The sequence below is a fragment of the Nerophis lumbriciformis genome, linkage group LG19 (genome assembly GCF_033978685.3).
Source record: "Nerophis lumbriciformis linkage group LG19, RoL_Nlum_v2.1, whole genome shotgun sequence".
Classification (NCBI taxonomy): domain Eukaryota; kingdom Metazoa; phylum Chordata; class Actinopteri; order Syngnathiformes; family Syngnathidae; genus Nerophis; species Nerophis lumbriciformis.
Window position 1 is genome coordinate 44,806,875 of NC_084566.2, and position 14,103 is coordinate 44,820,977.

At 38.3% G+C, this 14,103-nt stretch overlaps 1 protein-coding gene across 7 annotated transcripts in view; it reads right to left on the reverse strand.

Annotated features, from left to right (window-relative positions):
- Positions 1–14,103, reverse strand: part of LOC133618395 (integrin alpha-6-like) — an 85,621-nt gene that overhangs the window by 52,414 nt on the left and 19,104 nt on the right. For 2 of the 7 annotated variants that reach the window (XM_061978714.1, XM_061978718.2), the window contains exon 1: positions 7,500–7,922. The exons of 1 other annotated variant lie outside the window; for it this stretch is intronic. In XM_061978714.1, the coding sequence (XP_061834698.1) occupies positions 7,500–7,675 (176 nt within the window). In that variant the 5' untranslated portion in view covers positions 7,676–7,922. Of the gene's footprint in view, positions 1–7,499; positions 7,923–14,103 lie in introns of those variants that run through there. 4 more of the 7 variants (XM_061978717.1, XM_072915250.1, XM_061978716.1 and 1 more) reach the window with 3 other exon arrangements.

Genomic DNA, 14,103 nt, shown 5'->3' on the forward strand with positions numbered 1-14,103 from the left:
AGTTATGACAGCTGATAATCTTATAGTTAGTTATGACAGCTGATCATTTTATAGTTAGTTATGACAGCTGATAATCTTATAGTTAGTTATGACAGCTGATCATCTTATAGTTAGTTATGACAGCTGATCATCTTATAGTTAGTTATGACAGCTGATAATCTTATAGTTAGTTATGACAGCTGATCATTTTATAGTTAGTTATGACAGCTGATAATCTTATAGTTAGTTATGACAGCTGATCATCTTATAGTTAGTTATGACAGCTGATAATTTTATAGTTAGTTATGACAGCTGATAATCTTATAGTTAGTTATGACAGCTGATAATCTTATAGTTAGTTATGACAGCTGATAATCTTATAGTTAGTTATGACAGCTGATCATCTTATAGTTAGTTATGACAGCTGATCATCTTATAGTTAGTTATGACAGTTGATCATCTTATAGTTAGTTATGACAGCTGATAATCTTATAGTTAGTTATGACAGCTGATAATCTTATAGTTAGTTATGACAGCTGATAATCTTATAGTTAGTTATGACAGTTGATCATCTTATAGTTAGTTATGACAGCTGATAATCTTATAGTTAGTTATGACAGTTGATCATCTTATAGTTAGTTATGACAGCTGATGATCTTATCATTCAGCAGCAGCAGAGGAAGTCCACCATGTTGTCTGCAGGAAGGACACACAGACAGTGTGTGTGTGCACTCATGTGTGAAGGCCTGCAAGCACGCACGCACACACACACACACACACACACACACACACACACACACACACACGCATGTGGGACACACAACAGTGACAATAACAAAGACATCCCGTCAAGAGAGGTGTAATTTATTTTCTATTTTTTTTACAGGGGGTGACCAGGCTGCTTACTGGGGTGCCTACAAGCCTGTTGCTTGGCAACCAGTGTCTGCACCCTATCCCAAAGAGAGAGAGAGAGAGTCCAGTGCAAGCATGTGCGGCCCCCTCACATGTGCCAGAAGCCCAACCCAAATCTGTTTGGTTTTTTTAAAATGGCATATATTCAGCGCCCAGATGTACAATGGAGTCATGCCTCTTCTCTTTATCTTTCACATCTTTCATGTTGGATGATCTAACACAACCCCAGGACACAGAAAACTAAAGCGGACACTCGGGCTTATGCCCCCCCCCCCCCCCCCCCCCCCCCCCCACACACCCCTCATTGGCCAAAACATAAGATACACTCACAAAAGTGCAAGGTGAGGAGTTCAACCTCATTTTGAATAATGATGCTGTGACATAGGAATGTGGAGTGTTATTCACTACAATATCTCACCAGGGATAGTAAACTAATCAACATATACTACAATATACACTAGAGATAATAAACTAATCAACATATACTACAATAAATGATGTCTGTTGTTTGTTTGCTATTCAAAGGCAAAATGGTCTCTCTAATTAGCACCAGTCCAAAACACATCAGCAGCTGTGGCTGTAGGCAACCTCCTTGTTTTGTCAACTCCACAAGATGTGAGCAGCTGCTTGTTACCTGATCTACCTCCGCATGTGTTGGAAAATACTAGATCTACCTCTGCATGTGTTGGAAAATACTAGATCTACCTCTGCATGTGTTGGAAAATACTAGATCTACCTCTGCATGTGTTGGAAAATACTAGATCTACCTCTGCATGTGTTGGAAAATACTAGATCTACCTCTGCATGTGTTGGAAAATACTAGATCTACCTTTGCATGTGTTGGAAAATACTAGATCTACCTCCGCATGTGTTGGAAAATACTAGATCTACCTCTGCATGTGTTGGAAAATACTAGATCTACCAATGCATGTGTTGGAAAATACTAGATCTACCTCTGCTTGCGTTGGAAAATACTAGATCTACCTCTGCATGTGTTGGAAAATACTAGATCTACCTCTGCATGTGTTGGAAAATACTAGATCTACCTCTGCATGTGTTGGAAAATACTAGATCTACCTCTGCATGTGTTGGAAAGTACTAGATCTACCTCTGCATGTGTTGGAAAATACTAGATCTACCTTTGCATGTGTTGGAAAATACTAGATCTACCTCCGCATGTGTTGGAAAATACTAGATCTACCTCTGCATGTGTTGGAAAATACTAGATCTACCAATGCATGTGTTGGAAAATACTAGATCTACCTCTGCATGTGTTGGAAAATACTAGATCTACCTCTGCATGTGTTGGAAAATACTAGATCTACCTCTGCATGCGTTGGAAAATACTAGATTACAAAAGTCAATGCTAATCAAAAGAAGGGTGTCATAAAAACTGATGAAAATGTATATTTCTTTACAATACATACAATTACGCAGTGCTGCAATAACTAGATTTACACTAATTAAATAATCAATTGCAATAAAATATATGTTTGTTAAATAAACTACCAATAAAATCTAAGCGCAAATTAATGTGCAGCTTGACTACTGTAGTCATAATTTTTGCGCTTAAGAAACATTTCTATGAATATAAGCTCCAGACTTCTTCTGTTTGCTTGATATTGTCATTACTGCCACAAGTGGTGGAAAAGTGTATTACAACTTACAAAAATATATTTTTGGCCACCCTTCGGGGCACTTGCAGCCCAACAATGGGCCCTGGCCCTATGGTTAGGAAACACTGCTCTAGGACAAGGAACTGTGTTAAAGGTAGATTAATGTCCCCTTTTAACTTCAACATTTATGTTTGTACATCCTCCTGGAAATCACCATTCTCTGCAGTCTTTTTGCCATATTTCTTTTGTCAAATATAAACATTGTGGAGGAAAAATGTCCACTGCAGAGGACGCTGGCTTTCAGGGTGGTACACATAGAAGTGGGGCATGGACGTAAGATGAGAAAGAAGATTCTCTCTACAAGAATGGCATGCTTCTAATTTACTCCTTGTCCTCTAAGCAGTTTATGGTCAATAAATGCTATAATTCAATCATTCAAGCAAACAACGTCACTCAGTCACAATATTGATCAGCTTCCTGCTCCCGTCTCTTATTACACATTTGTGACTTCACTTTGTTTTAATTGGATTCCATTTCAAAATGCAGTAGTTCACTTCTTTTCATAAGACGGTTGAAAAAGTTGAAATGTTAGTACAAATAATGACTGCACAGAAGCTACAGACAATAAAAGAATTTGCTTGGTTCTTCATCCCTGCAAATATTATTCAATAAATACTTCTCTGTCTTAATACTATTGCAGACCGCTTGACATTACACACACACACACACACACACACACACACACACACACACACACACACACACACACACACACACTTGTCCTCACCTGCAGCTACATGCACAAATCATGGCTGGAGGGTGTGAAGAAGTATGATATGAGTAAATATTTGATGCACACGTGGCTGCTAGGGTTTGTGGGTAAGGTGTGAAGGGAGGGGCCACAAATGGAGACACAACTACAGTAAATCAATAAAGTCACACACACACACACACACACACACACACACACACACACACACACACACACACACACACACACACACACACACACACTTGTATTTGTTACTTTCTTGAGTCCTGAGAAAAATGCCTCCCTTTTTAGGACCAGCCTTTCTAGATATATAAAGATGTGTATTTACAACATGAATAATATATACATACTATGCACATATAACAAAAATTGTTGTGAAAAATGAGTTGGAATTTCACAAGAAAAACTGAACATTTGTGCAATATTATGATAAAAGTTGTAATGTTACTCAACAACAGTCGCAGTTTTTACAAGAAAAGCTTCACCTTTTGGCAATTTTAAGAAAAGAGTCGTAATTTTAACTTGACAAAAGTCACACTTTTATAAGAAAACTTTACAATTTTGGGCAATATTATAATAATAATCGGAATTTTACTTGGCAAAATTATGACAAAAGTCACAATTTTACTCCAAAAATGTCACTATTTTACAAGAACAACAAAAAAAATTGGCAATATTGTGATAAAAGTCAGATTTTTATATGACAAATGTCACCATTTTACATTAAAAAGTAATCATTTTACGAGAAAATATTGCAAATTACAGAAACAGAAAGCATATGAAAAATTGTCCCCAATTTCATAATAATAATAATAATTTTAGTTATTTTTTATTATTTTTATTTTTTTGTAATTGTTTTTTGATATTCATTATTTACTTCAAGTTATTACAGTATGTCTCTATAGACTTATTTATTTTCTTAATTAATTTTGGCCAAAGGGGGTGCATTTCAATTTCTTACACACACTTGTTATTTCATATGTTGACCAGAGGGGGAGCACTTTTAAAAGCGACACACAGTCAATGTGAAAAATCCCTCCTTTTTGGGACCACCCTCATTTTGATAGATGTCACCACAAATGAGACATTGTCTATTAGATGCAATGTTATTGATTTATGTCATCACTTGTTCACACCTCCTCATATGGAAGATACTTTTCCTTCTTCATGTCATATATATTCAGCTTATAACATCACTTGGCGTGAGGCCACCTTGAGTCTTGTTTTGAACATGGTGTGTTTCTATTGGCCCCAAAGTGAGGCACATGGCAGCAGCACTATGCTGGGAAAAGGGCTGTCAAATAAAGGCAATAGCAATTATTTAGTTAGGATTCACAGACAGGAGAAAAGCTAAAAAAAATTAAAAAAAAGTTATTAACATCTGTAATTTGTTTTTTTTGGCACTTTATTCTTCTAACGTTCAAATGTTGTGTTTGTTTACTCAGGTGCAGTGCATGCTACCAGTCAGTATTTACAGTAAAGTTGTGTTTACTCAAGTGCACTGCATGCTACCAGTCAGTATTTACAGTAAAGTTGTGTTTACTCAAGTGCACTGCATGCTACCAGTCAGTATTTACAGTAAAGTTGTGTTTACTCAAGTGCACTGCATGCTACCAGTCAGTATTTACAGTAAAGTTGTGTTTACTCAAGTGCACTGCATGCTACCAGTCAGTATTTACAGTAAAGTTGTGTTTACTCAAGTGCACTGCATGCTACCAGTCAGTATTTACAGTCATGTTGTGTTGCTGACCACAGGTGGCGCTAACACACTTAATTATCAGTAAATGGCTGCAGATGCTTTGTGTGCTAGCAAACACTCTTGCTAAAATGTCCGCGCCAACAAATTTACCCTAGACTTCGGAATATAAGCTGCTACTTTTTCCCTGCGCTTCGGACCCTGCGGCTAATAAAACGGTGCGGCTAAATTATGGATTTTTCTTCACTGAAGGCCATAATGCAAACAGTTTTTTAATGAAACACATGCAAATACACTTAAATTGTGTTATTGTTTGTGCTGCTGGGTGAATGTGAATTCCTGCTGTTTAAAGCTTTGAACCGGCGGTAGAAGTGCCATTTCGTCTTCTAATCGTCCGTAGCTTTTCTACTCGAATGGATCTTTTATTCATCACTCCAAGCAACGTTTTTAACTTTTACAATGTAACTAAAACTATTCTTACTTATGTGTTTTGTATTTGCACGTGTAATGAAGCTGGCGTCGTTAGCATTAGCTAATATGCTAACAGGTTTATGTTTGTCTTTGTTTGTATTATTAACTTACAATAGCATTCTTTTTGTATTGTTCCAGTTTCACAAATTCCTCAGTAAAGACGTCACTGTGGAGTTATTGAGTCTGTTTAGAATAGAATAGAATAGAAAGTACTTTATTGATCCCTGGGGGAAATTCAGCACCACAGTTCGCTCACAATAAACAATAAACACTTAGGTATTTTTTACATGTGAATAACATAAATACAGTCTATTATACAGCATTATTCACATGTGAATAATATAAATACAGTCTATTATACAGCATTATTCACATGTGAATAATATAAATACAGTCTATTATACAGCATTATTCACATGTGAATAATATAAATACAGTCTATTATACAGCATTATTCACATGTGAATAATATAAATACAGTCTATTATACAGCATTATTCACATGTGAATAATATAAATACAGTCTATTATACGGCATTATTCACATGTGAATAACATAAATACAGTCTATTATACAGCATTATTCACATGTGAATAATATAAATACAGTCTATTATACAGCATTATTCCCATGTGAATAACATAAATACAGTCTATTATACAGCATTAGTCACATGTGAATAATATAAATGCAGTCTATTATACAGCATTATTCACGTGTGAATAATATAAATGCAGTCTATTATACAGCATTATTCACATGTGAATAACATAAATACAGTCTATTATACAGCATTATTCACATGTGAATAATATAAATACAGTCTATTATACGGCATTATTCACATGTGAATAACATAAATACAGTCTATTATACAGCATTATTCACATGTGAATAATATAAATGCAGTCTATTATACAGCATTATTCACATGTGAATAACATGAATACAGTATATTATACAGCATTATTCATATGTGAATAATATAAATACAGTCTATTATACAGCATTATTCACATGTGAATAACATGAATACAGTATATTATACAGCATTATTCATATGTGAATAATATAAATACAGTCTATTATACGGCATTATTCACATGTGAATAACATAAATACAGTCTATTATACAACATTATTCACATGTGAATAATATAAATACAGTCTATTATACAGCATTATTCACATGTGAATAACATAAATGCAGTCTATTATACAGCATTATTCACATGTGAATAATATAAATACAGTCTGATTGGAGAGCAGCTAAGGGGTTAATGATGAGGACTTCTGTTTTGTTTGAGCAGCCGTTTTACTGCCGTGTTACAAACACTGTTCTGACAACATAAGTGAATGTAAGAAAGACGACGTAGCAAAGTTGTGTTGGTGGGGGCCCTCCCCACACTCCCCCTTACCACTTATCACCGTCAAAAGTCTTCAATAAGGGTAGAAGTGTTCAGTTCTCTTTTTAATTTGTAATTCATGTACACTTTGAATTGTTTTATGCATGTAAACAATAATTACTGTCTATAAAAGGTGTTTTGTGCTTACAGTTTCTGGACAATATGAACTAGATTTACATTGTTTCCTATTGGAAGAATTGTTCATATGACAGACCCTTTGGAACGGATTAATAATGAAAATGTATTAGTACAAATGTAAGGTTGACTATAAGACTATGTACCTAAATCCTCTTTGTAATGGATTATTCTTCCGTTTTTCCTGAAAATTCCTAAGAAACTAATGTGTGTGATTGCAGTTGTTGTTGCAGGTTTGTTCTCACCTGAGGCATTTGAGTTCTCACCTGAGGCATTTGAGTTCTCACCTGAGGCATGTGAGCCCAGAGAGCTGGCTAATGATTCAACCTGACGGATAAGTTAAGTCTTAGCAAACATTAACACAGACTGAAAAGAGAATGTGGACTGACACCTGTACCTGTGCTGAGCCCCAAATGGCTTGTTTTCCAACTAAGGGTATCCTAGCCCACTTTGCAGTATTCATGTTTCCACACGTAAGACAAAGGAAAGGATAAGTAACAAGTTGTCTTACATTCTTTTGTCAGAGGGCTCCAGCTGCCGGTGCATGGCCAGGGAGAAGCCGAACAAGCTGTTTGCTTCTCCGTTCTTCCGCACGACCTCCTCCGTGTCCAAGTTGAAAGCTGCCAGTCGCCTGCATCCCAACAAGAAGCACAGCAGCCACAGTCCACCTGACCTTTTAGCACGCATCCCAGAGTCCACTGGAAGAATGACAAAGTCCACTGGAAGAATGACAAAGTCCACTGGAAGAGTGAGAAAGTCCACTGGAAGAGTGACAAAGTCCACTGGAAGAATGAGAAAGGTGAATGGTCTCTGCAGGAGAAGCACACTGACACTGGGAGTGATGCAGGAGGGCTAACACTTTTCACTGGGACCTGCCCCTCCCACTACTATACACACACACACACACACACACACACACACACACACACACACACACACACACACACACACACACACACACATTCTTGTATTAGTTACCTTCTTGAGACCTCTGAAAAATGCCTACTTCTTTAGGACTACCCTCATTTTGAGGTCTCCATATGGGCCCACTATGGACTGGACTCTCACTATTATGTTAGATCCACTATGGACTGGACTCTCACACTATTATGTTAGATCCACTATGGACTGGACTCTCACTATTATGTTAGATCCACTATGGACTGGACTCTCACACTATTATGTTAGATCCACTATGGACTGGACTCTCACTATTATGTTAGATCCACTATGGACTGGACTCTCACTATTATGTTAGATCCACTATGGACTGGACTCTCACACTATTATGTTAGATCCACTATGGACTGGACTCTCACACTATTATGTTAGATCCACTATGGACTGGACTCTCACTATTATGTTAGATCCACTATGGACTGGACTCTCACACTATTATGTTAGATCCACTATGGACTGGACTCTCACTATTATGTTAGATCCACTATGGACTGGACTCTCACACTATTATGTTAGATCCACTATGGACTGGACTCTCACTATTATGTTAGATCCACTATGGACTGGACTTTCACTATTATGTTAGATCCACTATGGACTGGACTCTCACACTATTATGTTAGATCCACTATGGACTGGACTCTCACACTATTATGTTAGATCCACTATGGACTGGACTCTCACTATTATGTTAGATCCACTATGGACTGGACTCTCACATTATTATGTTAGATCCACTATGGACTGGACTCTCACTATTATGTTAGATCCACTATGGACTGGACTCTCACTATTATGTTTGATCCACTATGGACTGGACTCTCTCACTATTATGTTAGATCCACTATGGACTGGACTCTCACTATTATGTTAGATCCACTATGGGCTGGACTTTCACAATATTATGTTAGATCCACTATGGACTGGACTCTCACACTATTATGTTAGATCCACTATGGACTGGACTCTCTCACTATTATGTTAGATCCACTATGGACTAGACTCTCACACTATTATGTTAGATCCACTATGGACTGGACTCTCACACTATTATGTTAGATCCACTATGAACTGGACACTCACACTATTATGTTAGATCCACTATGGACTGGACTCTCACAATATTATGTTAGATCCACTATGGACTGGACTCTCACTATTATGTTAGATCCACTATGGACTGGACTCTCACACTATTATGTTAGATCCACTATGGACTGGACTCTCACACTATTATGTTAGATCCACTAAGGACTGGACTCTCACACTATTATGTTAGATCCACTATGGACTGGACTCTCACACTATTATGTGAGATCCACTATGGACTGGACTCTCACTATTATGTTAGATCCACTATGGACTGGACTCTCACTATTATGTTAGATCCACTATGGACTGGACTCTCACACTATTATGTTAGATCCACTATGGACTGGACTCTCACTATTATGTTAGATCCACTATGGACTGGACTCTTACTATTATGTTGGATCCACTATGGACTGGACTCTCACACTATTATGTTAGATCCACTATGGACTGGACTCTCACACTATTATGATAGATCCACTATGGACTGGACTCTCACACTATTATGTTAGATCCACTATGGACTGGACTCTCACTATTATGTTAGATCCACTATGGACTGGACTCTCACACTATTATGTTAGATCCACTATGGACTGGACTCTTACACTATTATGTTAGATCCACTATGGACTGGACTCTCACACTATTATGTTAGATCCACTATGGACTGGACTCTTACACTATTATGTTACATCCACTATGGATCTGGGTTGGGAATCCCTCTTATTAGTGGGTTGGGTAGGAGATCTTGCCCCATGTGGAGGAGTTCAAGTACCTCCGGGTGTTGAGTAGGTTGCATTTCTTGAGTAATCTGCAACATGATGGGTCTTTTATCCACCAATTTAAAGGAGTCATATGTAGGAATCTGGCCTGAAATGGTACTGCAATCACGGTCAATATTATGTAGTCCCCTCCCCCTCTCCCTGACTGAGGTTGCCAGATACACAGCCCAATCCAGCTGGATGGACTGGACTACTCCAAGGAACTTCAAACTTCCACTGCCTCTTACTAGGGGTTAAAAAGTTAAAGTTAAAGTACCAATGATTGTCACACACACACTAGGTGTGGCGAAATTATTCTCTGCATTTGACCCATCACCCTTGATCACCCCCTGGGAGGTGAGGGGAGCAGTGGGCAGCAGCGGTGGCCGCGCCCGGGAATCATTTTTGGTGATTTAACCCCCAATTCCAACCCTTGATACTGAGTGCCAAGCAGGGAGGTAATGGGTCCCATTTTTATAGTCTTTGGTATGACTCGGCCGGGGTTTGAACCCACAACCTACCGATCTCAGGGCGGACACTCTAACCACTAGGCCACTGAGTAGGTCGAGGTTGAGGTCTGGGACCATAACAGCTGAATAGACAAGTCAATAACAAATCTCTAACCAACACATTTGACACAGAAATGAGGCTATTTTCAGGAAGAAGTAAGTACAATATGACAACAATCATAAGGTTATTGTCAGTACTGTCAGAAAACAAAGACTAAAACCAACTACAACTAGCAATGGTTATACTGGTGAACATAAGTAGAGCATGCTTAGCAGCCTAATGTACGCCCAAAACTAAAGGAGACATTTGACCAAGGTATGCCTATAGGCTACTGTTTCAAACCTTTCACATTGCCATATAACTTGGTACATGTAGTCCACAATATGCAAACACCAATGAGGAATTATTTGATCATGTGATTTGTCTCCATACCTTTCACATTGTCATGATGACTAATGTTGGAAGCATTTCCTCAGTGTGTCAGCATAGTGAAAAGGAAATAGGCACTGACACTACCCATACCCACATAGCTTTTATTTGTACTAAATACATGTTGTCCTGTCAGTTGGATGACACATGGACATACATGCTAACTAGCATATGTTAGCATGCATGTCCATGTGTCATTGACCCAGCTAGCATGCTAGCATTGGTTGCAGGAACATACCATCTTTGTCAGACAAGATCATAGACTGCATTGGAAAATATAGTTGACATACCAAATGTCCATTTCCATTTGTTACGAAGTAGGCTAATAAGAAAAGGTAAATGCCTGACTTACCTATTAAGGAGGAAATGATCAAGTTTGGTGTCAGATGAAAAAATCTTTCAAAGGCATCCCCCGATACAAATCCTGGTTTTGTTCCTGGCTTTGTCATGAATAAGTTGAGAATGGTAACTTTTACATGGACTACGGTCTGATATGTTTAGTAACTTTACCCATACTTGCCAACCCTCCCGGATTTTCCGGGAGACTCCCGAAATTCAGCGCCTCTCCCGAAAACCTCCCGGAACAAATTTTCTCCCGAAAATCTCCCGAAATTCAGGCGGAGCTGGAGGCCACGCCCCCTCCAGCTCCATGCGGACCTGAGTGACGTGTTGACAGCCTGTTCACAACATTGCCGTAAACAGCAATGTTGTGACACTTTTAAACAGGACAATACTGCCATCTACTGTACATGCATATGTGACCCACCCATAATGTGTCACATTTTTGTGTTGATTTATTTATTTTATTTTGTGGTTTGAATTCGTTTTTGGAGCTGTCATTCCACATTTATCAGTATTCACATTGGTCAGTAGGGGGCAGTAGGGCGTTTCTTCCCAATTGAATGCTATCACCTGCAGACCGGAAGTGTCTTGTCATTCTGATGAGCGCGACCAGTCTGTGAACAATTGAAACGTCCTGTGTGCTTTTTCCTCCTGTATAACAGGTTAGTTTTGGTGAATCAACTCACTGAATAATATCCATGTGATCTTTATAAGTTTAAGTACACATTCTGATGGTGGAGCCTAACTCTAAAGTGTTTGTGAGTTGTAGTTTGTATTTGTGAATGAATCCAGTGCACAGCTGCAGTAATCAATACAAAATGGCGACGTGAGTGCGCAATGTTTATATAGGAACTTCTGATCCTAATTCAGACTCCCAAATTAGAGCTCCCGTTTTCTTATTGATTTTATAATGTATATTTGTATAATGTGTGTGTTCTGAAATAGTGACAGAGAATAGAACAAGGATGGACAATTCAACCCTTAACTCAACAATGAGTAGATAAGTGTTATGTGTGTGTATATGTGTAAATAAATGAACACTGAAATTCAAGTATTTCTTATATATATATATATCTTAACAACGCCCCCGACCACGCCCCCCACCCCCCACCTCCCGAAATCGGAGGTCTCAAGGTTGGCAAGTATGCTTTACCAGTGGCAGTAGCCAGACCAAGATGGCAACCTGGATGTGACACACTCACGGACTTTCTAATTGGTCAAGCGGTGGAGGGCGGGGCATCGAAATGAAAACAATAACAATATTTCGAGGCTGTAAATCTAATTTAGAAATGATCATATGAACTACTGTTATCAGTTAGAGAGGTGTTGGAAAATAAGATGATTTATTAATGCTTTTTGACATATCATTTAATGATGACTTGACATGACATTATCACATATGGCTCCTTTAAGTGTGGATTTATTTGCAGCTTGTGATACAGTCATTTCAAAACAACATAATCATTGAATTGAAATACAATTTTGCAGTTTGTTGTTAATTTATTTCTTATGTAGCTGACATTTAATATCCATCCATCCATCCATTTTCTACCGCTGGTCCCTTTTGGGGTCGCGGGGGGTGCTGGAGCCTATCTCAGCTGCATTCGTGTGGAAGGTGGGGTACACCCTGCTTGTATTCACACTTTTTTAACCTGCTTATAAGATAAGTGCTAAATATGTGCGCTGCTCATGAGCTGTTTGTGCTCAGTTATGGCTGAAGCCTTAATTCATCCCATCACCAAATGCTCTCATTCATGAACCATGACACATGAAATATGATGCAACATCCTCTAAAGTACAACCAGTAACCAGTGGACTCATCTTAAGAGCCATTCAAATGTGTCAACAGGTTGCATGTTGGTGCGTGTTCTGCCATCTGTGCAGGGAGACACTGAACATGACTAGGAATCTACTCTTGTTGCGTTCATACATCCATTTCCTACCGCTTGTCCCTTTCGGGGTGGCGGGGGGCTAGGAATCTAGTCTTCACTGCTTCAAGGACTACTGTGATGGTTGGCTTTTCACGCCTTTAAAGCATGTGTGTGTGTGTGTGTGTGTGTGTGTGTGAGAGTGTGCGTGTGTATTACAAAGACTCCTGGTAATGTATAGCTTTATTTGGCTGCAGGCAGTCTAGTCTGCTTAGTGTTGGTGTCAGCCTGGTAAATGATGACAATTCACATGTTGGTGTGTACTTTCTCTCTCAGCATGGAAGACTTACAAAAAAAAAAAAAAAACCCAGAACAAAAGCCATCCACTATCTACTTAGATATGCTCGCTGTACATTACAATAACATGTATTGCCACTATTTACCATATTTTATCAGTACAATATGGAATGGATAACATTTGCTTTTTATAAACTGTTTTGTTTGCAGGTTGCAGCAACATAATCTACTTTATCAACTGTGCCTTTAAACTGTATCTCCCCTCCCTTTATTCACATTACATTAAAAATAATGGCACCTTAAAACTGTATCCCCTCTCCCTTTATTCACATTAAATTACAATAATGACACCATTATTCAAACTGCCCCAAGGGTGTCACAACAGTGCTAAACACTAATTAACAGTTATTAAGTATAATCGATACTCAAGGTGCTTATGTGTGGGTCATGATACAACCAATCAGAAGTGGGAAATGGTCATTAAACATATTTGTACATATGGTGTCACTGGACTGCTGACTCATTATCTTTTGTCATTTAGTCTTCTAAGCCTTTTACGGGGAATTAATATATGGAGTTTTTTGATTGATTGAGACTTTTATTAGTAGGTTGCACAGTGAAGTACATATTCCGTACAATTGACCACTAAATGGTAACCCCCCAATAAGTTTTTCACACTTGTTTAAGTCGGGGTCCACTTAAATCAATTCATGATACAGATATATACTATCATCATAATACAGTCATCACACAAGATAATCATCAGAGTATATACATTGAATGTTTGGAGTCTAGATTTGAGGGTTTTGGAGGTGCTAGGGTACCAGGAGGTGCATGCGTAATGGAAAAAGGG